The 25,113-nt window shown below is 42.3% G+C and overlaps 1 protein-coding gene across 1 annotated transcript in view; it reads right to left on the reverse strand.

The window, feature by feature from the left end:
• Positions 1–6,245: 6,245 nt before the first annotated feature.
• Positions 6,246–25,113, reverse strand: part of si:ch211-26b3.4 (connector enhancer of kinase suppressor of ras 2) — a 78,492-nt gene continuing 59,624 nt past the window's right edge. Inside the window, exons 15-23 of the mRNA XM_060912927.1 lie at positions 18,833–18,881; positions 15,229–15,277; positions 14,913–15,085; positions 13,670–13,743; positions 13,102–13,173; positions 12,831–12,901; positions 9,805–9,887; positions 8,579–9,235; positions 6,246–8,407 (exon numbers count right to left, since the gene is read on the reverse strand). Of these exons, the coding sequence (XP_060768910.1) occupies positions 8,186–8,407; positions 8,579–9,235; positions 9,805–9,887; positions 12,831–12,901; positions 13,102–13,173; positions 13,670–13,743; positions 14,913–15,085; positions 15,229–15,277; positions 18,833–18,881 (1,450 nt within the window). The 3' untranslated portion in view covers positions 6,246–8,185. The remainder of the gene's footprint in view (positions 8,408–8,578; positions 9,236–9,804; positions 9,888–12,830; positions 12,902–13,101; positions 13,174–13,669; positions 13,744–14,912; positions 15,086–15,228; positions 15,278–18,832; positions 18,882–25,113) is intronic.

Consider the following 25,113-nt stretch of genomic DNA (forward strand, 5'->3'; position numbering starts at 1 on the left):
ACTGTAACACGTGAATTTCCCTGATGTGGGATGAATAAAGTGAATCTAATCTAATCTAATCTAATCTCACTTTGTCTCCAAACCATCCCAGGGGTGTAGCTGGGGCTGGGTGGGGGGTCCTGGGGTGCCCGTGACCCCCCCTTGTCGGACCATACGTTTTTTCAATAGCCGCATAAGAATATGAAAAAAGCGCCCACTGTAATTTTTCTAACATTTTTTAAAAAAAAACTAGATTGTCACCTCAGCCTCATTAGGGTTTCTATAACCTTGTATGGACTTTCTGTAGTTTGGGCACGAAAACCCAGTTCTGCACAAGCACAACACGATCGCACTAGAAAGCATGGTCAAGCTGCCAGTGTAGCTGCAGTCTTTTTAGTTGCGAATTACGAGTATTTCCTCGTGTTAATAATTCGCCATGTCAAAACAAGCGAAACTTTCCTCCTTCTTTCGACGTGAAGAGAGGTCAGCAATTTATTATAGATTTTTTTCCATCAAAGTTGCATTTTGTGGCTTCAAAGCTAAGTGTTAGTGCCGTTTCTAGAACACAACATCAAGAAAACGTGGAAGAAACAGCAATAATGGAAGAGCCAGTTTCTAAGCTACCTAAAACTAGCAATGGTAATTATTTTTTGTTACATATTTTTCATAGTTCTATTCTAGTACTAAGTACATTTTTTTTATGATAAAACAGACTCAGAACAAGATTCATCATCGCCTTTGGCAGACCAAGAAACACCGGCCCAAGCGGCAGTTGCCGGTGAGTGAGCTTGGTTTGCTTATGCTATGTTCGCTGTTGTTTGGTTTGATAGAATTAGCCCAAAACATTAGTACGGTCAGTAAGCTCAACCATTCTTTTTGGTCAATGAAGGCTTTCTTGATTTGCCAGATTAAATAATCTTGAAGATTATGAAGAACCTACCGCTCTTGGCAGTGTTCCATAGCTTGTCGAGTACCTGCAAAAGGCTGCTGGAGCTATCTCACACGGCCGTGTTATGGAAACGTTTCACGTTAGAAGATACAGGATGTCCTCCTTTCTACACCATCCATAGTTTTAAGAGCATTTTTGAGAGGCATTGTACTCATTTTCACCATCTTTATTTTAACGGCAATTTTGAACAACGTTTCATCTTTCAGTTTAGTAAATTCAATGTTACACAAAGTGGTCAAACTGCCAGTGTAGCTGCAGTCTTTTTAGTTGCGAATTGTGAGTATTTCCTCGTAATTTAAGTAAATTTTGTGGCTTCAAAGCTAAGTTTTAGTGTGCCGTTTCTAGAACACAACATCAAGAAAATGTGGAAGAATACACTATGGCAGAGCAATCGACATTGACAAGATCGTTGACATCTTTGCCATTCGTCATCCACAACGCCTTTTACTTAGAAACATTTTGGCCGATGAGCAGTAAGACAACAAGAATAGAGAGATCTGCATCGGTTGACTCGGGTAAGATGTCGAGCCGCTATCCATATGCTGCCAGATAAAGCCGATTCGGCCTAATCATTGTCTGACATCTCAACAGCTCACAACACGAGATGAAAGAATGATGCAAAGACTGCATTATTTTATCAAATGTATTTTTTTCATTTACAAACCTGCGGGTATGTACTCAGGCTGCCAGTCACTCTGTCCCGTCCCCCCTGAGAAATCCTAGCTACGCCCCTGCATCCTACGTGTCCTGTCCCTCTAATATACTCCTTTCTCATCCTGTCCAACTTTGTCACTTCCAATGAAAATCTCAACACCTTCAACTCTGCTGCCTTCAGTTCAGCCTCCTGTCTTTTTGTCTTCAAACCATACAGCATCGCTGCTCTTACTACTGTCTTGTACACTTTCTCTTTCACTCTTGCTGGCAACGTTCTGTCACAAATCACTCCTGACTCTCTCCTCCATCCATTCCAACCTGCCTGCACTTTCTTCTTCACTTCTCTTCCACACTCACCATTACTTTGTCCAATTAACCCCAGATATTTGAACTCCTCTGCTTTGACCACCTCTGTTCTTTGCAGCTGTACCATTCCACTGTCCTCTCCTTCAATCATGCACATGTACTCCGTCTTGCTGACTTTCAGTGCCCTTCTCTCTAGTGCACACCTCCATGTCTCTAAGTTTTCTAAGCGGATCATCTGTCCCGATTTATGATCCGCATATTTGATTTGGCATAGGTTTTACACTTGATGCCCTTCCTGACACAACCCTCCTTAATCTATCCAGACTTGGAACCAGCACTAAGTACGCACTGGTTTGAGGTGAGGTCAGGCACTGATGTTGGATGAAGAGGTCTGGGGTGCAGTTAGCATTCCACTCTATCCCAGTGGGGTTGAGTTCAATCAGGGCTCTGTGCAGAACACTCAAGTTCTTCCACTCCAACCTTAACACACCATGTCTTCATGGAGCTCGCTGTGTGCACAGGGGCATCGTTGTGCTGGAATAGGTTTGAGTCCCTTAGTTTCAGTGAAGGGAAATTGTTGTATTGTGCTACAGCATACTGAAACATGATATACAGCTGTGTGCTTCCCCACTTTGTGGCAACAATTTGGGGATGAACCACATCTCGGTGTGATGGTCAGGGTGCACAAACTTTTGCCCAGGTAGCGTAGATTGAATGATATATTATTCGTTGCTGCAGTTGAAAAAATAGCCACTAGGTGGTGGTGATGTATTAAGTGTAAACCTGCAAAAATTACTGAAATCAATAACACAGTATACGAAATAAAATAGGGTAATTCGCCAAAGTTAAAATAGATAAAATTCACATATCAGGAGATTCACTTTTGGAAACCTTGAATGATTGGCTTCAAATAGTTGAAGAGCTCCCGCGAGTTTATATGCAGACTACGCTTTCGATGGAAGAACAAGAGGAACCAATAATAACACATGAGAATAGAAGACTTTGAAATGACTATAGGAATCCAAGAGGGTCAAAATGGGTGCACCGACTATGAGTGCCAATTGAGGTCAAAATGCCACAAATCACTAGTCTGGCTAACGCGACTTCAAAGCTCTGCGAGCATTTGGCCTGGCAAAGATATTAAGCCCAACCGTTTCCCAAAGTGCGTGGTTGACCCACCTCCCTGAAATGCCTCAGTTTGCTACTGGTCGAAGCCAGAAAAGGCTGTGACGAAGCTTAAACCAATCACATCACTCTTTCCTCTGACGTATGTGACGCGACGGGGCTAACTGGTAGATTAAACTCTTACCGAAGCCGGTCGGGAGCAGGGCAAAAACGTCCTTCCTTTCAATAAATACCTCCAGGGCTGCTCTTTGCGCCGTTTTCAATGAGAACTTGCTCCATGTTCGTAATGTTTCTAGTGAATGAAGCGCTTCCGGCATAGATTCTGTAAACAATCTATGGCTTCCGGTCACAGTTCTACTACGTCAGTGCCTTGAACACGCCTCTACCCAGGGCCATTGGAGATGCTCAAAGTTGATTGGCTCCCGATTTTTCGGGAGCTTGGAAGAGCTGGAGATAGCTTGCCTTGCCAGACTAAGCTCGCAACAGGCCCTCGTGTTGCGTCACACTTAGGATGGGCGGGCCCAGGCTAACAAATCACAACACAGCCTCATAAGTGCAGAGATCTTCATTTATTAATTTTAGCATCTTACAATCTTTATCATATATATATATATATATATATATATATATATATATATATATATATATATATATATATAAAATATAATATATAATATGTATGTATGTATGTATGTATGTATGTATGCATGTGTGTGTGTGTATAGGAAAAAAGGAGGGTGAGCCTGCAGTGACACTGGAGTGACATGAAGAGTTCTAGAGTGCAGAAAGAAAAGAGCAGCGTTTTCTGATGGAGAAGTCTCAGTGTAACTTCCACTTCACTCAGCAGGGCGGAGAGCAGGGCGGGAAATAAGTGCCCTAAACCACAGTGAAGCCCAGGTGAACGGAGACACAGAGACACACACACACACACACACGTCTATATATACAGTCTTACATATGATGCTGGAGATGCTGTAAATTCAGTCCACAGTGGAGTTTATAATAAGAGGACATTCTACATCATGGAAACAGAAAGGACAGAAAGTGTGCATGGGTGTTTGTGTTTAGTTTTTCATAGTCTGTACAATTTACACTGTTAAAAATAATTACATTCGACTTGATTCAGGTACACCCCCAGCGGTTCTATTCACACGGTAATGGAACATGAATACAATAGAATGCTATGAGAAAAGCTGTGGGTTAAAATAATAATAATAATAATAATAATAATAATAAAAAAATCAGGAAATACAATGCATAGTGTTGATGTGGACTTGAGTGTGGACAGAGATTTTCCACTCAACACACAGAACTGAACAAAAATGAAAAACGTCAGCAAAGCTCAGGCTTTAGCACAACACACATGGGCCTAGTACTGTTCCTAACACACCACGAGTCCCTTCCTCACTCCATTCCACATTGATTAAATTCCCTTTTAGTGGATGTTCTACTAGTGCAAGTGAAGCTAGTTTTTATTCTCGTAGATCTTAAGTGCAGGATTTACCAAATTTCGGACGTAATTCCCTTTCAACCCAGCAGATAAAGTTGGTTATAAGTCAAGCATAGCAATGAAGTACGTTAAATAAATATCATTTCTGACAGCTGTACATGTAGTTAGCAAATCTGTTGATTAGCACACAAGCAAATATGAATCAGATAAAATGGACTGGACAAAACGGTGGTGTGTATCCGATCAGAAAAGAAAATCAATGAGGGCGTGTTAAGAACAGTACTGAAACACACAGATGGCAGTTTTCTACCAACACTGTGCCGGAGCCAGGGCTCGTCCCAAACAGTCCTAAATAACAACTACTGATGACTGGAACAGTCAGAACTGAAAATACGTCGCTAATGCTAACCATTTCTTCCTCTGATCAGTTACAAAGAATAAAAGCATATCCTGCACACAGTTGTTTCTTATATTATGTGTTCTGTCAACAGATTTTGCATAAATTCTCGTGATGGACAATTGACAAAAAAAAAAAGATTTGTTCATTTTGAGCGACTCGTTCAGTAAAACAGGCATTTGGAAACATGGGAGAAAATGGATTAAACTGGATCATAAACAACTTTACATCTATTATCACACAAATATTGTATAATAATATGAAACCATCAATGAGATATGAATCACATGAATCAAAAGTCAGTTTTGATTCATTTTAAGGAGTTGTTTGAAAGTTTTGAATCACTTAAACTGATCAGAATGCCCATCATTTGAAAGAATGTGATCGACCCAAAATTTGAGTTAGAAACCATCCAGATCTGTGACCAATAGTTTAACAAACACGTACTTCTTATAAACAATCCAGTTCTCTTGAGCTAAGTGTCACCCCGGCTTCTTTAATCCTGTATTTTTTGCAAGACGTCATTTTATAGAGTGACAGCTAGCTAACAGGCTAGCTACTACCGCTCTATTAGTTTTTTAACATTTAGCTCCTTCACTGACAACCCCTTTTTATAAATAATGCTCACCCGCTTGCTATATTCAACAATATATGTACGTTACGGAACTGTGAGCTAACTAGCTGTGTCGCTATCATTTTCCCTGTGACAGCAGCTAGAGTCTCCAGTATATGGTACCAACAGAGAGAATTTTTTAGTGATTTAAAAATAAAGAGCCAATTGGTTTTCGAATTTACGGCTGTGATCACATTATACAGCATGACATTAACATGACAAGGACGTGACATTGTGGATAAGTTCAGCTCATCAAACAGCTTTGGCTCTGTGTCGGTGGAAAAAAAAAAGTTCCCATGATACGAAACCTAACTGAATGTTATTGAATCCTTGGAGCTTCAACTCACAGTTACAGAATTTTTAAAAAAGTTTTGAATCCTTTGATTTTGAACTTAAAATTCTGGGTATTTTAAAAAATATATATATAAATGTGTAAACTTTCAAATCAGATTTCTGGAATTTTCTAAAAAAAAAAGAAAAGAAAACCAGAATCCTTCGATTCTGACCTCAAACTTCTTGAATTTAAAAATCAGAGTTCTGGAATTTTCTATACATTTTTGAATCCTTTGACTTTGAACTCAGAGTTCCTAAATCTTCTAAAAAAAATTTAGAGTCTGGAGACTTTGCACTAAGAGTTCAGGAATTCTAAAATTGTCGAATGCTTGAATTTTCAACTAAAAATTCAGGAATTTTCTACAAATTCTTGAATCCTTGGACTTTGAACTCAGAGTCTGTGAATTTTCTAGAAAAAAAAAAAATTAAGAATGCCTGGACTTGGAACTCAGAGTTTCAGGATTTCATAAAAATGGTAGAATCCTTGGATTATGAACTCAAAGCTCAGGGATTTTCTATAAATTCTCAAATCCATGGACTGTCGACTGACAATTTGTGAACCTTTGAAAACTTTAAGACTCACTGGACTTGAAACTCAGAGTTCTAGACTAATTGAAAAATACTCAAACCCGAGTTGAAGGAAAAACAAAACAAAACACAACATCCCCGACCTGAATGTAAGCCAAAATGTAAGAGGTAATAACCAGCTGCCCCCCAAGCGAAAACAGTCAGGATACCAGAGAAGCAAAGCTTGAGTCTTTTTTGTGTTCCTTTTTTTTTTAGAAAAGAAAATTAGAAAGCTTCTGCCTTTTCAGTGCCAGAAGATTGCATTCACAATTAAAAGTTCACAGTTTTGAACAGAGGATGCAGCTAGGCAAAGGATATTTCTCTTATATACAGACTTCGTCAGCTCATTCGGCGTAGATTAATAACTTTTAAACCATGCAGGAGTTCAGCTATGTTCTAAATATTCTAAAGAACCCAAGTTTGATTACAGACGCGTTGTAGTCTGCTGTTCCTACAGGAAGTGCATCAGTCTCATCAATCAGTCTTCTCTAAGTCTCTCTCATGTACACACACACACACACACACACACACACACACACACACACACACTTTTGCATGCTCTGAGAGGTAACACAGTAGGGCGGTGTTGCTTGGTAACAGAGTGAAGCCCGTTGCCCATGACTACATGAGCGCTCGTCCTGCAGCATCCCGAGGGAAGGGAAAACGAGTAAACAAACAAACGAGTCCCAAGAAAACAAATCAGAAAAAAAAAACCTCCAGCAAGAACAGCGATGAGGAAAAAAATAAAGCTGTCTTCAGGTCCTGGAGATGATACGAGCAGATGAAGTTTGTTAAAGCGATAGCTGGACGGGAAAAAAAAAAAAACTACTTTACACAATTTACACCAACTTACACCAAATGTAGTCCAAGTATCTGAGGATCGCTACGTTACAAGCTAATGTAGCTAACAGTTCAGGGAAACTTATAGCTAGCATTAAGCTGTAAAGAGGCGTGGCCTAAAGTTGATTCTGTTTCATGCATATTATGATGCTGCCTACCTAGTTTCCCTACCAAGTGTAGACATTTGCAAGGCAGCTGCTTGTCTGGACACTTTATTTTCTGCCAATTTAAGGGACGTGCCACACGTCTCCGTCTCAATGTGGTCGATCCCATAATTCTGTTCTCTCGAGATTCTGAGCACTGTTTTGACATGTCTACATTTTTATTGTTGTCATAATCACCTGGGTAATGTACTCTCTTACATTACAGTGTATGTCACTACCTGACATGGCTAACTTTTGAGTTGCCGAATTGCTAGTTAGCTGTAGTAAATTATCTAGCTGTTAGCTGTTTTTTAGGCAAGTTGTGTTCACAAGCTGCCATGTGTTCAGGACCCGACAGACTAGCTAGCTTCATTTATTTGTTAGCTACTTTAGCTACATTAGCCTCAGACACACAACATGTCTCGGTCGACTGACAACGTCTGGTGTAAGAGGGACATTGTGTACATTTGATTTCTGGCTAAAATGCTCCTTTAAGGGGTGTGTAGACGATCAGTGTGTGAGCAGTGACATACACACATCACGAGTGTGATGATTGTGAATCCGTCGGACAAACGAAGAAGAAGCAGTGTGTTTGTCCAAGACACGTTCTGAAGTCTTCGCAAATCAGTTCTCTTACAGTGGCTCAGTCAGCTGTCAGTTAAAGGTCAGATATCCAATCAGAAGGAAGAGGAGGGGCCACAGTGTTTCATTTTCATGGTGTCTTCTGTCCCAATGTGCGTCTTTTCCTCCGGGTTCATTACAGATACACCGCTGAAAGTCTCTGGTGTCTGTTGCTGTGAGTGTGTGTGTGTGTGTGTGTGTGTGTGTTTCAGACATGTGTCTCTATAAAGGAGTGTGTGTGCATCAGCAGTGTCTGAGACAGAGGTGAAAGGTCACCTGGCTCAGTTGGCAGTTCCAGAGGGGCAGCGCTAAACTCACAGATATCCAGGAAGAGCTCTTGGTTCCTCTGCTTCCACTCGTGGAACTTGCGAGAGGTCAGGCCGGGGTCATCTAGCACCTGACTAATCACAGCCAGGTCTCCTTCTTTCGCCTGAGAAACGCAGAGAATAGAATGTCAGCTTTACAAACTTAGCAATACAATTTAGCTTTGGATGTTCTGGAACGTGGTAGCCTACATTTTCATTTTTTGACAGCAGCTCCACAAATACTAATGTTTTATACAGAAAAGTTCAAGCACCATCTTCCTGTATGTAGCGTGTACCTTTAGCGTGGATCGGAGCGCCCGGATGCGGTGGAGCTTTTCGTTAGTGGCCGGGTCATTGCAGCGCTTGACGAATGAGCGGCGGAACTCCTGGCGTGTGGAGGGCCGCTGGTGTCCAAACGCAGACACGCTCGCTTGCTCCAGAGAGCGATACAACTCTTCCAGAGGGTCCGGTTCTTCACACACATGCTTTGGAGGCTCACACACCTGCTGTCGGACCTCGCACACACTCTCTTCTTCCTCCTCCTCCTCCTCTTCCTCGTGAAGCCGGGAGCGTGGACGCAGCGTGCCGTGTGAGCGGTGCCGCGGGAGGCTTTGACTTCTCTGTTTGTGGGAGTGGTCGCGTGGGCGGGGCTCTTCGCTGTCCGTCAGCGGGAACGGCCCGTCGTGTCGTTGTGGGCGTTGTCGTCTAGCGGGTAGCGTGGCCTGGCGCAGCCTCTCGGGTGAGACCGTTACACGTCCGTCCCCTCCTGCGCCCGTCTGGAGGTAGTGGAGCCCTGAAGAGCCCACGGGGGTCTCGATCAGGTCCTGCCAGGAGCGGCGCTCACGCTCACGATGGGTGGAGCGACAGGAAGAGTGCGAGTCCTCGGCGGATGAGTGTGAGAAAGTGGAGCCACTGGAGAAATGGCGCTCGCCAAACGCACTGGACGAGCTCGCCTAGACCCATACGGAAGAAATCACCAATCGATAATAAATCAATAAACTCGAGCTGCACTTAAATACAGATAAACTGCTGATAATAATGTGCCTTTTATAACCCTTCTGTTCTGCTCAGGTCAATAACCCGTTTTTAGTTGTCATTAAATCACTGTGTGGAGAGCAGAGATGTAGAACAGTCCACCGAGGCTGTAAGCTGTACGATCGTCATGAATGTCTGAATTCAATTTCATTCTTGAACAGCTCCTGTTTTGGAGTTACAGTTAGTCAAGATGGATGAGCAAACGATTACTTCGCTGCTGACTTTTTCCAGAATATCGGCTAAAATTAATTTCCAGCTGTTAGTGTTTACCCGCTGGCATTAGCGGCGTCTCATCTCCGACTTCCACCAGTTTCCAACACTACTGTTTCATATGGCTAATAATACAAGGATATAGTGATGGGTTTGTGTGGCTGTAAAATCTAAAGCGAGGCAACAAGACACAAGGTCGGTAAGTATTGATCAGAAGAGAAGGGAGTTGATTGAACGCCCACACTCAATACAGAGAGAGAGAGAGAGAGAGACTCACAGCAGGATTGCAATGGTAACTTGACTCCTGTTTCAGTGTCATGGATCCATCGACCTCCTCCTGATCGCTCTCGCTCCAGTAATCTACACAGTGACATCGCATACATCACATTGATACGCATCCTTCATTAGATATTTGACAATGTTTCAAGATACCAGTAACTGCATATTTGATTGATTGTTTTTCTAATCCTCATTCGCATAACAATTATTGATAAAATGTTTGATTTGTTAGTCTGTTCAAGATTTTTTCTTTTTCAGAAGAAAGAGAACACAAAGCCACTTTTAACCATTTTTAGATTGCGAATGTGCCATGGGAACAAAGGAATGGGGCTTGAGTTAATATATAGATTTAGGCACTGCCTAAAAGCGGAGCTCCCATCTGTTTCTGGGTTGTAGAATTTTCCTATATCATAGCCAGTCTCCGGCACGGTGGTGTAGTGGTTAGCGCTGTCGCCTCACAGCAAGAAGGTCCTGGGTTCGAGCCCCGGGGCCGGCGAGGGCCTTTCTGTGCGGAGTTTGCATGTTCTCCCCGTGTCCGCGTGGGTTTCCTCCGGGTGCTCCGGTTTCCCCCACAGTCCAAAGACATGCAGGTTAGGTTAACTGGTGACTCTAAATTGACCGTAGGTGTGAATGTGAGTGTGAATGGTTGTCTGTGTCTATGTGTCAGCCCTGTGATGACCTGGCGACTTGTCCAGGGTGTACCCCGCCTTTCGCCCGTAGTCAGCTGGGATAGGCTCCAGCTTGCCTGCGACCCTGTAGAAGGATAAAGCGGCTAGAGATAATGAGATGAGATGAGATAGCCAGTCTCTTTTGCCTTATTTCTTTACCGGCTATAACACCGACCACTAGGTGGTGTGTATGACTGGTAATTACCAACACTGGCCACGAGGCTGTGTGCATGACTGGTAATTACTAACACTGGCCACTAGGCGGTGTGTATGACTGGTAATTACTAACACTGGCCACTAGGCGGTGTGTATGACTGGTAATCACTAACACTGGCCACTAGGCGGTGTGTATGACTGGTAATTACTAACACTGGCCACTAGGCTGACTGGTAATTACTAACAGTGGCCACTAGGCGGTGTGTATGACTGGTAATTACTAACACTGGCCACTAGGCGGTGTGTATGACTGGTAATTACTAACACTGGCCACTAGGCGGTGTGTATGACTGGTAATTACTAACACTGGCCACTAGGCAGTGTGTATGACTGGTAATCACTAACACTGGCCACTAGGCGGTGTGTCTCATCTCATCTCATTATCTCTAGCCGCTTTATCCTTCTACAGGGTCGCAGGCAAGCTGGAGCCTATCCCAGCTGACTACGGGCGAAAGGCGGGGTACACCCTGGACAAGTCGCCAGGTCATCACAGGGCTGACACATAGACACAGACAACCATTCACACTCACATTCACACCTACGGTCAATTTAGAGTCACCAGTTAACCTAACCTGCATGTCTTTGGACTGTGGGGGAAACCCACGCGGACACGGGGAGAACATGCAAACTCCACACAGAAAGGCCCTCGCCGGCCATGGGGCTCGAATCCGGACCTTCTTGCTGTGAGGCGACAGCGCTAACCACTACACCACCATGCTGCCTAGGCGGTGTGTATGACTGGTAATCACTAAAACTGGCCATGAGGCGTTGTGTATGACTGGTAATTACTAACACTGGCCACTAGGCGATGTGTATGACTGGTAATCACGAAAACTGGCCGTGAGGCTGTGTGCATGACTGGCAATTACTAACACTGGCCACTAGGTGGAGTGTATGACTGGCAATTACTAACACTGGCCACTAGGTGGAGTGTATGACTGGTAATTACTAACACTGGCCACTAGGTGGAATGTCTCATCTCATCTCATTATCTGTAGCTGCTTTATCCTGTTCTACAGGGTCGCAGGCAAGCTGGAGTCTATCCCAGCTGACTACGGGTGAAAGGCGGGGTACACCCTGGACAAGTCGCCAGGTTATCACAGGGCTGACACATAGACACAGACAACCATTCACACTCACATTCACACCTACGGTCAATTTAGAGTCACCAGTTAACCTAACCTGCATGTCTTTGGACTGTGGGGGAAACCCACGCGGACACGGGGAGAACATGCAAACTCCGCACAAAAAGGCCCTCGCCAGCCACAGGGCTCGAACCCGGACCTTCTTGCTGTGAGGCGACAGCGCTAACCACTATACCACCGTGCCGCCCTAGGTGGAGTGTGTGACTGGTAATCACGAAAACTGGCCATGAGGCTGTGTGCATGACTGGCAATTACTAACACTGGCCACTAGGTGGAGTGTATGACCGGTAATTACTAACACTGGCCACAAGGTGGAGTGTGTGACTGGTAATTACTAACACTGGCCACTAGGCGGTATGTATGACTGGTAATCACTAACACTGGCCACTAGGCGATGTGTATGACTGGTAATTACTAACACTGGCCACTAGGTGGTGTGTATGACTGGTAATCACTAACACTGGCCACAAGGTGGTGTGTATGACTGGTAATCACTAACACTGGCCACTAGGCGGAGTGTATGACTGGTAATTACTAACACTGGTATGGTGGAGGCACACACAGGACCGAAACCATCAGAAAACAACTTGATGGGTTTCTTCATGCATCCACACTTTATGCCTATGGGGCTCTGTGCAGGAATTCCACTATAAACGTGACGTAACGTTATACAAGACCCAAGAGTTAACATAGGATGAAGGGGCAGAGCTTAATATCTGAGACTTTGAAACACCGCTGCAACTGTCAATCATTCCAGATCCTTATGTCAACCTGCTGTTTGTAATGTGTGCAAAAACAGAAGCCCGCTCTTCACTTGTCTGAGCATACTCCGATAATAAAATACGGTTCTCCGACAAAATAATTTGACTTGATTGATAGCAAAGATCAAAGGCTTTGGAAAACCCTGTGAACATTCAAGAACACGTCGAGGAAATCCAAAAATTTAAAATACCATCTAACACTAATTACCAAAAAATAACTCCTCCCCTTCTTACCTTCATCTGGGCGGGGCACCGGATCATCCGGAGTGTAGCCAATCGCGGCCAAGCCAAGACGATTCATCCACCTGAACACACAAAAAATATCTGTGATCATTACGCCATTTGGTTTACGTGATGGTAAACTGGAGGCTGTATATATGGTTCTATTACTAGCTAGCTACATTAGCCTCGTAGCTCCAGTGCTACGAGGCTAATTTTTATAAAGATTAAACTTCATATTTAAAAACCAAAGAAATCCAAACAGGAGAAGAGACAAAAGATTTACCTGTTCATCTCCTCCAGGTGATCCGTTGCAAAGAAGAAGCTCTTAATTTTCGGATGGCAAGCCTTGAAGGCACTTTGAGGGGGAAAATAAAGGAGGAAAAGGGAAACTATTACATTTACAACATTACAGTCTTCAAGGATTGATTGATTGATTGATTGATTTTATTTAGTAAATTCAATGTAAATACATGTAAACAATTGTAAATACATTAAAAATACATGAATGACACAAGAAAGTGAAAACACTAATTTCCATTGTGGTCCATAGCCCAAAACCAGGAATCTTTCAAACCAGATGAATACATTTAATTAGCGATTTATATAGCTATCGTCTGTACGTATACTGTATATTTACAGCAACACAGCGCTGATGAATGCTGGATTTTGATTGTTGATTAGTTTTCTATAACAGCAGCACTGACAGTAGTACAGCTGCAAATCACAGATTTATATTAACGCACTTGTTCTGCGATAAATACATTAAACGTAACGATATATAAAATCTAGCTGTGGTCTAAGAGGAATAAAACACTTGAGGTGGGTATGGGTGTTGAGATCCAGTAACTCACTGTTTCCTCCTGCATTCGATCGCTCTGTCAATACGGAACTCTGGCAAACTGATGAAGCCTTCTGCCTTCTCGTCCTGGTGTCGAAGAGGAAAAATGATGCAGGAGGTTAATCTTTAAAAACTGAAGGAATTACTTCAGTCATGTCCAAAGTACTTCGCATGCTCTCAGATCTTAACATCTCAGCTCTCTGCTCCAGGCATAGCCAGCGATTGCTCTAGGCGACCTAGGCAATTGCCTAGAGCGCAAAGTGTGCCCAGGGGTGCCAAGGGCGACCAAAACCCCACCAAAAAGGAGGGATGGAGTTATTGAATGGAGATGTTACCAAGTGCATCAGTGGTGTACAGTGTTTTCAACCACTGTGCTGCCGAACTCTAGTACCGCGGAACACTAGTGTGCCGTGAGAGATCACCAAGCATACCGTGGAAAATTATAGAATGGCTGTATATTGTAAATATTGGCAACAGCATTTTAGTTTCAGTCAACATTTTCTATTGGTGATGTGCCTTGAGATTTTTTCATTGAAAAAAGTGCGCCCTGGCTCAAAAAGGTTGAAAAACAAGTGTAGCCTATGCAGTAGTGGTCGGTGATTTCCTTATGCCTACTAAAAATGCACAATGATAGGTTATAAGGGGGGCGGGGGGAGCGGTGTTCATCGGGGAATGAGAATGGCTATCCACTGCAAAAAGTAGCCCAGACTACAAGTGCTTAAATGAAGAAATCCAAACTCTTGTTTGAAAATACAGCCCATTGATGTCCTAACAGGGTGCTTAAGTTTGCACAATTTAGAATTGTAGAATTTTTTATTCATTTAATTTGTTAATTCTTCAGAGATGACAACTTTTAATAGCAAAAAAGAAACTAAAAATAATTTCTTGTTTATTGTCCATGCACTACACTTTGAACAGGGTGCGGAAGAGTTTTTGCCCATTATATGGAGATATGTATTGAATTTGTGTGGTCATTTTACTTTGTGACATTTTATGTGAATAATGATAACAATAATAACAATAATGAAAAAGATAAAAATGACTTCTTGTTTATTGTCCATGCACCGTACATTGTTTAATAGTAACAGAATAGAGTGATTAGATTAAAGTGTTATTTAGATGTTATTAGAGGGTTTTTTCTTGGGGGGGGCGCCAAAACTCAATCTCGCCTAGGGCAGCCAAAGACCTAGAGCCGGCCCTGGCTCCAGGATTCAACTAGCTGATGTGAAGGTGAAGAAGAAGAAGACATCTCTTACGTTCTGGTTGGTGTACCAGTAGAGATCCGAGTCCTTGAGGATGAACCAGTATTTCTTCCATTTCTGGGTGAAGTAGCCCGAAGCGTCCTTCTTCTTCCACAGCCAGCCTTCACAGTCGCCATGTCCAAGATCCTTACAGGCGATACGCCTCCTGCTCGAGTTACTCTGAGACCCTAAACACACACACACACACACACACACACACACACACACACACACACACACACACACACACACACACAGACAGATGAACGCATTACGGCACCTGTATAAGATAACTTGCACAATCCAACAGTGTGTAATGTTTCTTTCCCACCTCTGCTTTTCTTCTTGGTCTTGGTCCTTAAGGAGGCATAATGCACTGACTACAGAGAAAACACACACACACACACACACACGTTAATGTATGACTCTGTGGTTAATGATCAGGCTTGATAATATGCAGAGGTGGACAAAGAACCCAACTTCATTACTTAAGTCAAAGTACAGATCCCACTGGTCAAATGTGACTCCGATACAAGTGAAAGTTGTCCAGTCAAATTTTTACTTAAGTTAAAGTACTGAAGTACTTGCTTTTAAAAATACTTAAGTAGTAAAAGTACATTTTCTGTCAGCGCATTGTTGTATTATTGCCACAACGCTTACAAAACCTCATGCCTCTGAAACAACCGACTGGATTCACTGACTAACTTGTAGAACCTGTAGAGCTGAAGCTCCACCTGACATGCTAGCAAACTCTTTTCAAACTCGAAATCATCTTGGATAGCCAACGTTACGAGAAAAGAAAGATTTCTACAGTCTGTTTATTTGGCAAAATTATGCTGAAACATATTTCTGAAAGGACTTCAGATAAGTTAACGTTATTCATGTTAGCGTAACTCCGTGTTTACATGCTAACTAACAGTGTCCAAGTTAACTAGCTGTGTGTTAACGCTAGCCGTGGACAAGGCGACGGCAATGTGGCGGGCAAATCCAGAGAAAGTCATTTGATTAACCAGACTGCATAGCTATTGCAACGTTATCGCTAGCTCTAAAAGCACAGACAACGTCATTGCAAGCTTTCTCTTTGAATACAACGCATACATACAGTGCTCAGCATAAATGAGTGCACCCCTTTTGAAAAGTAACATTCTCAATGAACACAAACAATTTCCAAAATGTTGACAAGACAAAGTTTAATATAACATTTGTTTAACTTATAACGTGAAAGTAAGGTTAATAATATAACTTAGATTACACATTTTTCAGTTTTACTCAAATTAGGGTGGTGCAAAAATGAGTACACCCCACAACAAAAGCTACTACATCTAGTACTTTGTATGGCCTCCATGATTTTTAATGACAGCACCAAGTCTTCTAGGCATGGAATGAACAAGTTGGCGACATTTTCCAACATCAATCTTTTTCCATTCTTCAACAACGACCTCTTTTAGTGACTGGATGCTGGATGGAGAGTGATGCTCAACTTGTCTCTTCAGAATTCCCCCAAGAAAATAATTTCTTGACACCACAAAGGTGAAGGCTACAAGAAGATCAGCAAAGCTTTACTTATCAGTCAGAATACTGTAGCAAAAGTGGTACAAACATTTAAGAAAGATGGAACTGCAACCATCTCACAGATGCCCCTTTTCCACCAAAGCAGTTCCAGGGCTGGTTCGGGGCCAGTGCTTAGTTTGGAACCGGGTTTTCTGTTTCCACTGACAAAGAACTGGCTCTGGGGCCAGAAAAACCGGTTCCAGGCTAGCACCAACTCTCTGCTGGGTCAGAGGAAAGAACCGCTTACGTCAGCGGGGGGACGGAGTTGTTAAGACCAACAATAATAACAAGACCGCGAAAGATCGCCATTTTTAAGCGACAAGAAGCAGCAGCTGTACAAACGTGAAGTCAGCCATTATTATTATTGTTGTTGCTGCTGCTTCCGTGTTGTTTTTGCTTCGATATTCGCGCCAAGGTTTATGCAAACGTAGCGACGTAACTGACGTATACAGCGACGTAATGACGTATACAACGACGTAACTGATGTATACAGTGACGTAATGATGTAGCTCCGCGAGCTATGGAAAAGCAAACTGGTTCTCAGCTGGCTCGCAAGTTGAACGAGTTGTGAACCAGCACCAGCACTGGCCCCGAACCAGCCCTGGAACTGATTTGGTGGAAAAGGGGTATGAGACGTCCAGGTCGTCCACGGAAGTTAACACCTCGACAGGAGCGTCTTCTGATGAGAAGGGTTGAAGAAAATCGGCATGCAAGTCCACTGCAGTTATCTAAAGAAGTAGAAAGCCAAACTGGGGTGACTATTTCCCGTGACACAATATGGCATACACTGCAGAGGAATGGCATGCATGGATGCCGTCCACGAAAGAAGCCTCTCCTAAAGCCCAGGCACAAAAAAACCCGCCTAGAGTTTGCCAGGGCCCATGCTGACAAAGATGAAGACTACTGGGACTCGATACTCTGGAGTGATGAGACCAAGATAAATGTTTTTGGAACTGATGGCTTCAAAACTGTATGGCGTCGCAAAGGTGAGGAATACAAAGAAAAATGCCTGGTGCCTACAGTGAAACATGGTGGTGGCAGTGTCCTTATGTGGGGCTGCATGAGTGCTGCTGGTGTCAGGGAGCTGCATTTCATTGATGGCATCATGAATTCACAGATGGATTGCGTTATACTGAAAGAGAAGATGCTATCATCACTCCGTGCCCTTGGTCGTCATGCACTTTTCCAACATGACTAAACACACATCTAAGGCCATTGTTGGATTTCTGAAGAAGAACAGGGTGAAAGTGATTCAGTGGCCAAGTATGTCTCCTGATCTGAACCCAATCGAACACCTATGGGAATTCTGAAGAGATAAGTTGAGCATCACTCTCCATCCAGCATCCAGTCACTAAAAGAGGTCGTTGTTAAAGAATGGAAAAAGATTGATGTTGCAAAATGTCGCCAACTTGTTCATTCCATGCCTAGAAGACTTGGTGCTGTCATTAAAAATCATGGAGGCCATACAAAGTACTAGATGTAGTAGTTTTTGTTGTGGGGTATACTCATTTTTGCACCACCCTAATTTGAGTAAAACTGAAAAATGTGTAATCTAAGTTATATTATTAACCTTACTTTCCCGTTATAAGTTAAACAGATGTTATATTAAACTTTGTCTTGTCAACATTTTGGAAATTGTTTGTGTTCATTGAGATATTGTTTAAAATGTTACTTTTCAAAGGGGGTGTACTCATTTATGCTCAGCACTGTACATCAGTATGCTTCCGCAGGGTGGACGGCGAGTTTTTGTAGGCTGCGATGTGGTTCGTTTTAGGCAAAAAAAGCAAACATTTAAAACGAAACAATCTTTAATCCTTTCAGAAAACTGAAACATAGGTTCTAGCTAATAGCCATGAATGCATGCATTCTCCAGAAGAACCGCCTCCTTCCATTCTGCCATCAACTGATTGTGTTCAAATAATACTTATGAGAAATCACTGAACTTGATTTTATCCAGTCAATGGACGTGACCCTAGTGATTACTGATTGGCTCTCAGTGTCACCTGCAAAAAAGCCAATCACGTTTTAGAAAAGAAAAGAAAAAACATCCAGTTTCAGAGCAGCTTCATAGTAACGAGTAATGAGGACCTTGATAGAAATGTAGTGGAGTGAAAAGTACGATATTTGTCTTTCAAGTGTACTGAAGTAATAAGTTTCCAAAAAATATAATCCTCAAGTATAGTACAGATACTCAAAAAGCGTGCTTAAGTCAAGTACTCAAGTAAATGTACTTTGTTACTTTGCTGGCGAATCAATTCTGTTGATTTACATAAATGAATGGTTTGAATGATTCAAATCATTTGTGACTCATCCATCATCATCATTAAAATTGACAGAACAAAAGAAAGAATAAAGAACTGCACGAATGGACAAAGGATATTTACCTTCCTCATGGATGCGCCTGCTTGTCGATCCCCAGCAGAACCGGCATACCTGAGGAAGAAGATGAAGATCATAAAAAAACAAAAGAAACTCTATATTACATCAAAAGAACATTTTGAGATAAAGTTCCTGTTTACCAGGCAGTATCACCGTTTAGCAGAATTTACCCAGGACGCGTAACACAAATACGTTAAGCTAGCTAACTTATTTAAGTGTACACAGTATTGTCAACAATTCTATTGCATAATTTAACCTCAAATCAAGTTCACTATTAAGCTAAATTATATTATGCCAAGTTGTACACTTTAAAGCTGAAGTGAACTTGGGGAATCCTCAACGTGGGCAATCCAGTTGTTCCCAGTCCTATCAGAAAGCTAGCTACGCTACACTAGCCGTCAGCTGCTAGTGTCCCATTAAACTCCATTAAAGAAATAAAACTGAGGTGAGGTCACGAGCGAGCATTACGGTTTTTACAGTAACGAAGCGAACTGCTGGTTTGGTTGGTAACACTGTGGTTTCTTAAATCGAGAAGTTGAAGTGATAAAAATGGGCTCGAGCCTATTTAAAATTCTGCTCATCAATAATCTTTATTACTTCAGTTTTAATTTTTAAGCAATATTTTGGAGTAAATCTTCTCCGATACATTTTATTGTCCACCTTGGAATTTCAAAGTCTCCAAGTTTGAATCAATCGAGTCGGTGGGGGTGGGGGGGGGGGGGGGGGGGTTCCATGCACCCGCCGGAAATCATTTTCTAATTTGCGTTACTAGAAGGGAAAAAATGTGTCGAAAACAAAATGCGATGTTAACAGGTCGTCAAAATGTCCCACGTGACTTTTTTTAAATGCTAATTTATCCAAACGAGCTGCCACGATACAATTTTTGCTCCAACTCAGTCAAATATGCCAAAACATGCTCCAAGATGGCATCTAAACCTATGTTTTCAGGGTCAAAGAAAATGTTCATGCTGTTTCTTAGCTGACCGCATGTACCTGTTCCGAACAAACATGCAAATCAGGACTACCATTACGGAAAAACGTCTACTTTTAAATATCTCAATCCATACTGCAGAAAACATCAAAACAGATACTTCTACCTCCTCAAAACAACGGTCATAAAACACAGAAATGCTATTTTTGAAGTTGTCTGATGTATTCCTGACATGCTAGGATGTGTATAAGAAAATACAAATCAATGAGCCACCATTATGAAAAAATCATTTTCTGAAAATATCTCAATCCATACTGCACAAAACATCAAAATTATATCTACCTCCCCAAAATAAAGGACAAGAAATATTATGGAGATAGTTTTGTAGTTCGTTTATGCAATCTTAACATGCAAGGACGTGTATCGAAATCAGAGGCATGACATCAAATATCCAACAGTTCTCTGTCGACGGTTCTCTAGTCATCACTATCGAATGAGTATTCCTCATCTTCTTCTCCTTCCTCATCGTTGTCCTCTTTATCAACAGTAGTCTTGAGAATATCAACTAAAGCAGTTGGTAATACAGGGCCAGAAGACCAAATCGGCTCTAAAGTACTGTCATCAGTTCTCATCCATTCCTGACCTTCTTCATAAGGTTTTGGTTTCTTGACGATAGCTTGGTGTGCCTGCTTGTATAAGGCAACATGATGATTCACACGCTGAACATGTGGCTTTAGAGCAGCATAACAGGGTGGTTGGCGATCTAGGTCAACCTTGGACTTGGAGGTAAGTTTCTCGTCTTCGCCTACCATTTTGCAAAGCAGCTTGACATGAGCTATGTCTACCGAGGACTCTCGACTCTGTCAATACATCAGACAGGTGAACTTTTCCACCTCCTTGAGCACATCGGCCTTGACGCTCCAGTCCTCACCAAGCTGTTGGAAGGCCTTGTGGAACCTGGGGTTCTTCTCGAGCTTTTTAAAGGAGATACACAGAACCTTTATTTTTAAATACATTTCTGAGTGGATAGTATCTCCATCCTTGACTCTTGTATGGTGCATAATTGGGAATAAAAATATATATTTTAAAGAGTTAAAATCAACCGCAAAGTTGACATTCGAGCTGCCCCGCTGAGCCAGCCAGCTCTGAGTGCGGGACGTCACAGCGGGAACCGGTGCGATGAACCAAAGTCAGACTCGGCAGGTGAGAGTGGTTGCAATGGCCTCTTCGTTCAGATTTATTGGAGATTCTTCGGATTCCTCAGATAGTAATACAACCCCAATTCCAAAAAAGTTGGGAAAAAGTACAAATTGTAAATAAAAACGGAATGCAGTAATTTACAAAATCTCAAAAACTGATATTGTATTCACAATAGAACATAGACAACATATCAAATGTCGAAAGTGAGACCTTTTGAAATTTCATGCCAAATATTGGCTCATTTGAAATTTCATGACAGCAACACATCTCAAAAAAAGTTGGGACAGGGGCAATAAGAGGCTGGAAAAGTTAAAGGTACAAAAAAGGAACAGCTGGAGGAGCAAATTGCAACTCATTAGGTCAATTGGCAATAGGTCATTAACATGACTGGGTATAAAAAGAGCATCTTGGAGTGGCAGCGGCTCTCAGAAGTAAAGATGGGGAGAGGATCACCAATCCCCCTAATTCTGCGCCGACAAATAGTGGAGCAATATCAGAAAGGAATTCGACAGTGTAAAATTGCAAAGAGTTTGAACATATCATCATCTACAGTGCATAATATAATCAAAAGATTCAGAGAATCTGGAAGAATCTCTGTGCGTAAGGGTCAAGGCCGGAAAACCATACTGGGTGCCCGTGATCTTCGGGCCCTTAGACGGCACTGCATCACATACAGGCATGCTTCTGTATTGGAAATCACAAAATGGGCTCAGGAATATTTCCAGAGAACATTATCTGTGAACACAATTCACCGTGCCATCCGCCGTTGCCAGCTAAATCTCTATAGTTCAAAGAAGAAGCCGTATCTAAACATGATCCAGAGGCGCAGACGTCTTCTCTGGGCCAAGGCTCATTTAAAATGGACTGTGGCAAAGTGGAAAACTGTTCTGTGGTCAGACGAATCAAAATGTGAAGTTCTTTATGGAAATCAGGGACGCCGTGTCATTCGGACTAAAGAGGAGAAGGACGACTCAAGTTGTTATCAGCGCTCGGTTCAGAAGCCTGCATCTCTGATGGTATGGGGTTGCATTAGTGCGTGTGGCATGGGCAGCTTACACATCTGGAAAGACACCATCAATGCTGAAAGGTATATCCAGGTTCTAGAGCAACATATGCTCCCATCCAGATGACGTCTCTTTCAGGGAAGACCTTGCATTTTCCAACATGACAATGCCAAACCACATACTGCATCAATGCAAGAAGAAGGGTCCGGGTACTGAACTGGCCAGCCTGCAGTCCAGATCTTTCACCCATAGAAAACATTTGGCGCATCATAAAACGGAAGATACGACAAAAACGACCTAAGACAGTTGAGCAACTAGAATCCTACATTAGACAAGAATGGGTTAACATTCCTATCCCTAAACTTGAGCAACTTGTCTCCTCAGTCCCCAGACGTTTACAGACTGTTGTAAAGAGAAAAGGGGATGTCTCACAGTGGTAAACATGGCCTTGTCCCAACTTTTTTGAGATGTGTTGTCGTCATGAAATTTAAAATCACCTAATTTTTCTCTTTAAATGATACATTTTCTCAGTTTAAACATTTGATATGTCATCTATGTTCTATTCTGAATAAAATATGGATTTTTGAAACTTCCACATCATTGCATTCTGTTTTTATTTACAATTTGTACTTTGTCCCAACATTTTTGGAATCGGGGTTGTACATCTGACTGTGATAGTCCTGAAATTGGAGTGTGTGTACATGCTACTGCTATACACGTAGAACCATATCAGTTCGAACCATCGGAAAGTGAATCCGATAGTAACACGTCGGCCACGGAGACCCCCAGCTTACAAAATAAAGCTAGAGAACAAAGCTGTCTAGAGAACTGGATGGAATTGAACTGACAGTCTCATGTGACCCTCATTAAAACAGGATAGGTGTTATAACTTATGCAACATACATGTACATACATGCATTTTCACTGATAAAATGTAAAAGGCTCATTAAATAATCAGATGAACTGAGACAATCACATTCTGAAGCAAATTAAATAATCTTATACCGCTAACTTAAACACACAATACAAGTTACATGTTGTTGTTGTTGTTGTTGTTATGTAACCAAATGAGAGTTGGAGATTACCCGTCTGTGTTCTCGCTTCTTGAAGGCTGATCTTGTGGCCAATTATTTTGAAACAATCTGACTTTCAGTTCTTCATTTATTTGCTTCTTCCACGTAAGGGCGAGATATTGCTGCAGAGGCAAGCATATCCAATGGGAAAAAAAAGCATATCCAGCGGAGAAATCTGACGACTGGTCCACTCATTCTCCATTTTCTCCATACTGAGTACTCCACCATTACTGCTCGGCTCACACTTCGGGAGAACTGGTGCAACTGAACTTACTTTCCTTTTCTTGTAGTTTTCTTTTCCTTTAATTGTTGGTATTGCATCCTCTTTCAATACGGGCTTATAGCCAACGCTCCTCAACAGATCAGAGGTCTCGTACGAGTCCTCAGTAAAATTGGCAGAGTTGAGGAGAGACCACTTCGTAGGCGCCCAATCCGTGAACTTCTCGCAAAGCGCGTCCAAAACTTTGCAGTTTGAACATTCTTGGACCATGAATGCAACATAATGCATTGCACCCGCCAGCAACACATCTACGTGGCATGGCGATAAATTAGCTCAAAATGGAGGATTGGAGTTGCAGTTAGCTCTGTTTCAGTATAGCGGAAATGGTGATGAGACCAATAGCCTTCCCGCTGTGACGTCACAGATGTCAAGGTCATTCACTCAGACTGCTACCGATATGAATCACTTTAATCGTAAAAATTACTATATTAGATTTATTGTTAATGCTTAAAACTACTCCTGTGCAATTCTTGAGGTCTCAAGGCATTTATAAACAAAAAGTGAGGCCATGGCTCTGCGTATCTTCTTTAAGGGGTACAACTTTCTGGTGGAAGAAACGTTCATGTGCTTGGTGAAATCATCAGGTAAAGAATTCAGGTACACCATAAACTTCTCATCTCATTATCTCTAGCTGCTTTATCCTGTTCTACAGGGTCGCAGGCAAGCTGGATCCTATCCCAGCTGACTACGGGTGAAAGGCGGGGTACACCCTGGACAAGTCGCCAGGTCATCGCAGGGCGACACACAGAGACACACAACCATTCACACTCACATTCACACCTATGGTCAATTTAGAGTCACCAGTTAACCTAACCTGCATGTCTTTGGACTGTGGGGGAAAACGGAGCACCCGGAGGAAACCCACGCGGACACGGGGAGAACATGCAAACTCCGCACAGAAAGGCCCTCGCCGGCCACGGGGCTCGAACCCGGACCTTCTTGCTGTGAGGCGACAGCGCTAACCACTACACCACCGTGCCGCCACCATAAACTTTTTACATTTAAATGTGTTATTTAAGTTATGTCTTTTTGATATTCAGTTGGCTTCAGTGAAAGACTAGACTAAATGGTTTATTTGCTTGACAGCTGTTTTATTTTATTTTACTTTATTTGACATGGCTTCAGACTGATTTCTCATCTAACGAGTCATTTCTCATGCTAATTTGAAGAAGGTTAGCAAAGTTATGATGTATCTTTGCAGTCGGATATTTTGCTGCGAGCAGTAGATTTGTATTCCATTCATCTCTGGCTCAGCTCCTTCAGCATGAGCAAGCAGCAGAAAAAAAAAATGTGATCTGTCGTAAAGTTCCTCTTACAGATGTCTTTTTCACTCCGATCTAAAACACCCACACCTCCAGGCAGCTTTTCCCCCCGCCCTTTAACAAACAAGTGCGTGTGTGTGTCTGTGTTTTAAGTCGCTCACTATGCAACAACTCTGTCTTTCCGTTTTGCTTTTTCTCTCGCTGGAGTTCACCCCAGTGTGAGCATCATAGCTGTTACCTTTCTCTGCCCTCAGTCACACTTTACACACCACAAAGCACATAGATTTATAATGCACAGGATGTGTGTGCATGCGTACAGTGTGTCTCATATCTGCTGTCTGACTGCACGGTTTGTAGTCAGCAACAGTACACACACAAACTTATATACTCTGAACTGATGCCTTTATTTTTATTAACAGGGTTGTTTTTTGTAATTTTTTTTTAAATTAAGTTCAACCTGTTTTGCCCACTATGGTTTCCCATACTCTCTATCCTCAGCTGATCCTTTTCGTCTCCCACTTTCCTGATATGGTCAT

The sequence above is a fragment of the Neoarius graeffei genome, chromosome 28 (assembly GCF_027579695.1).
Source record: "Neoarius graeffei isolate fNeoGra1 chromosome 28, fNeoGra1.pri, whole genome shotgun sequence".
Lineage (NCBI taxonomy): Eukaryota > Metazoa > Chordata > Actinopteri > Siluriformes > Ariidae > Neoarius > Neoarius graeffei.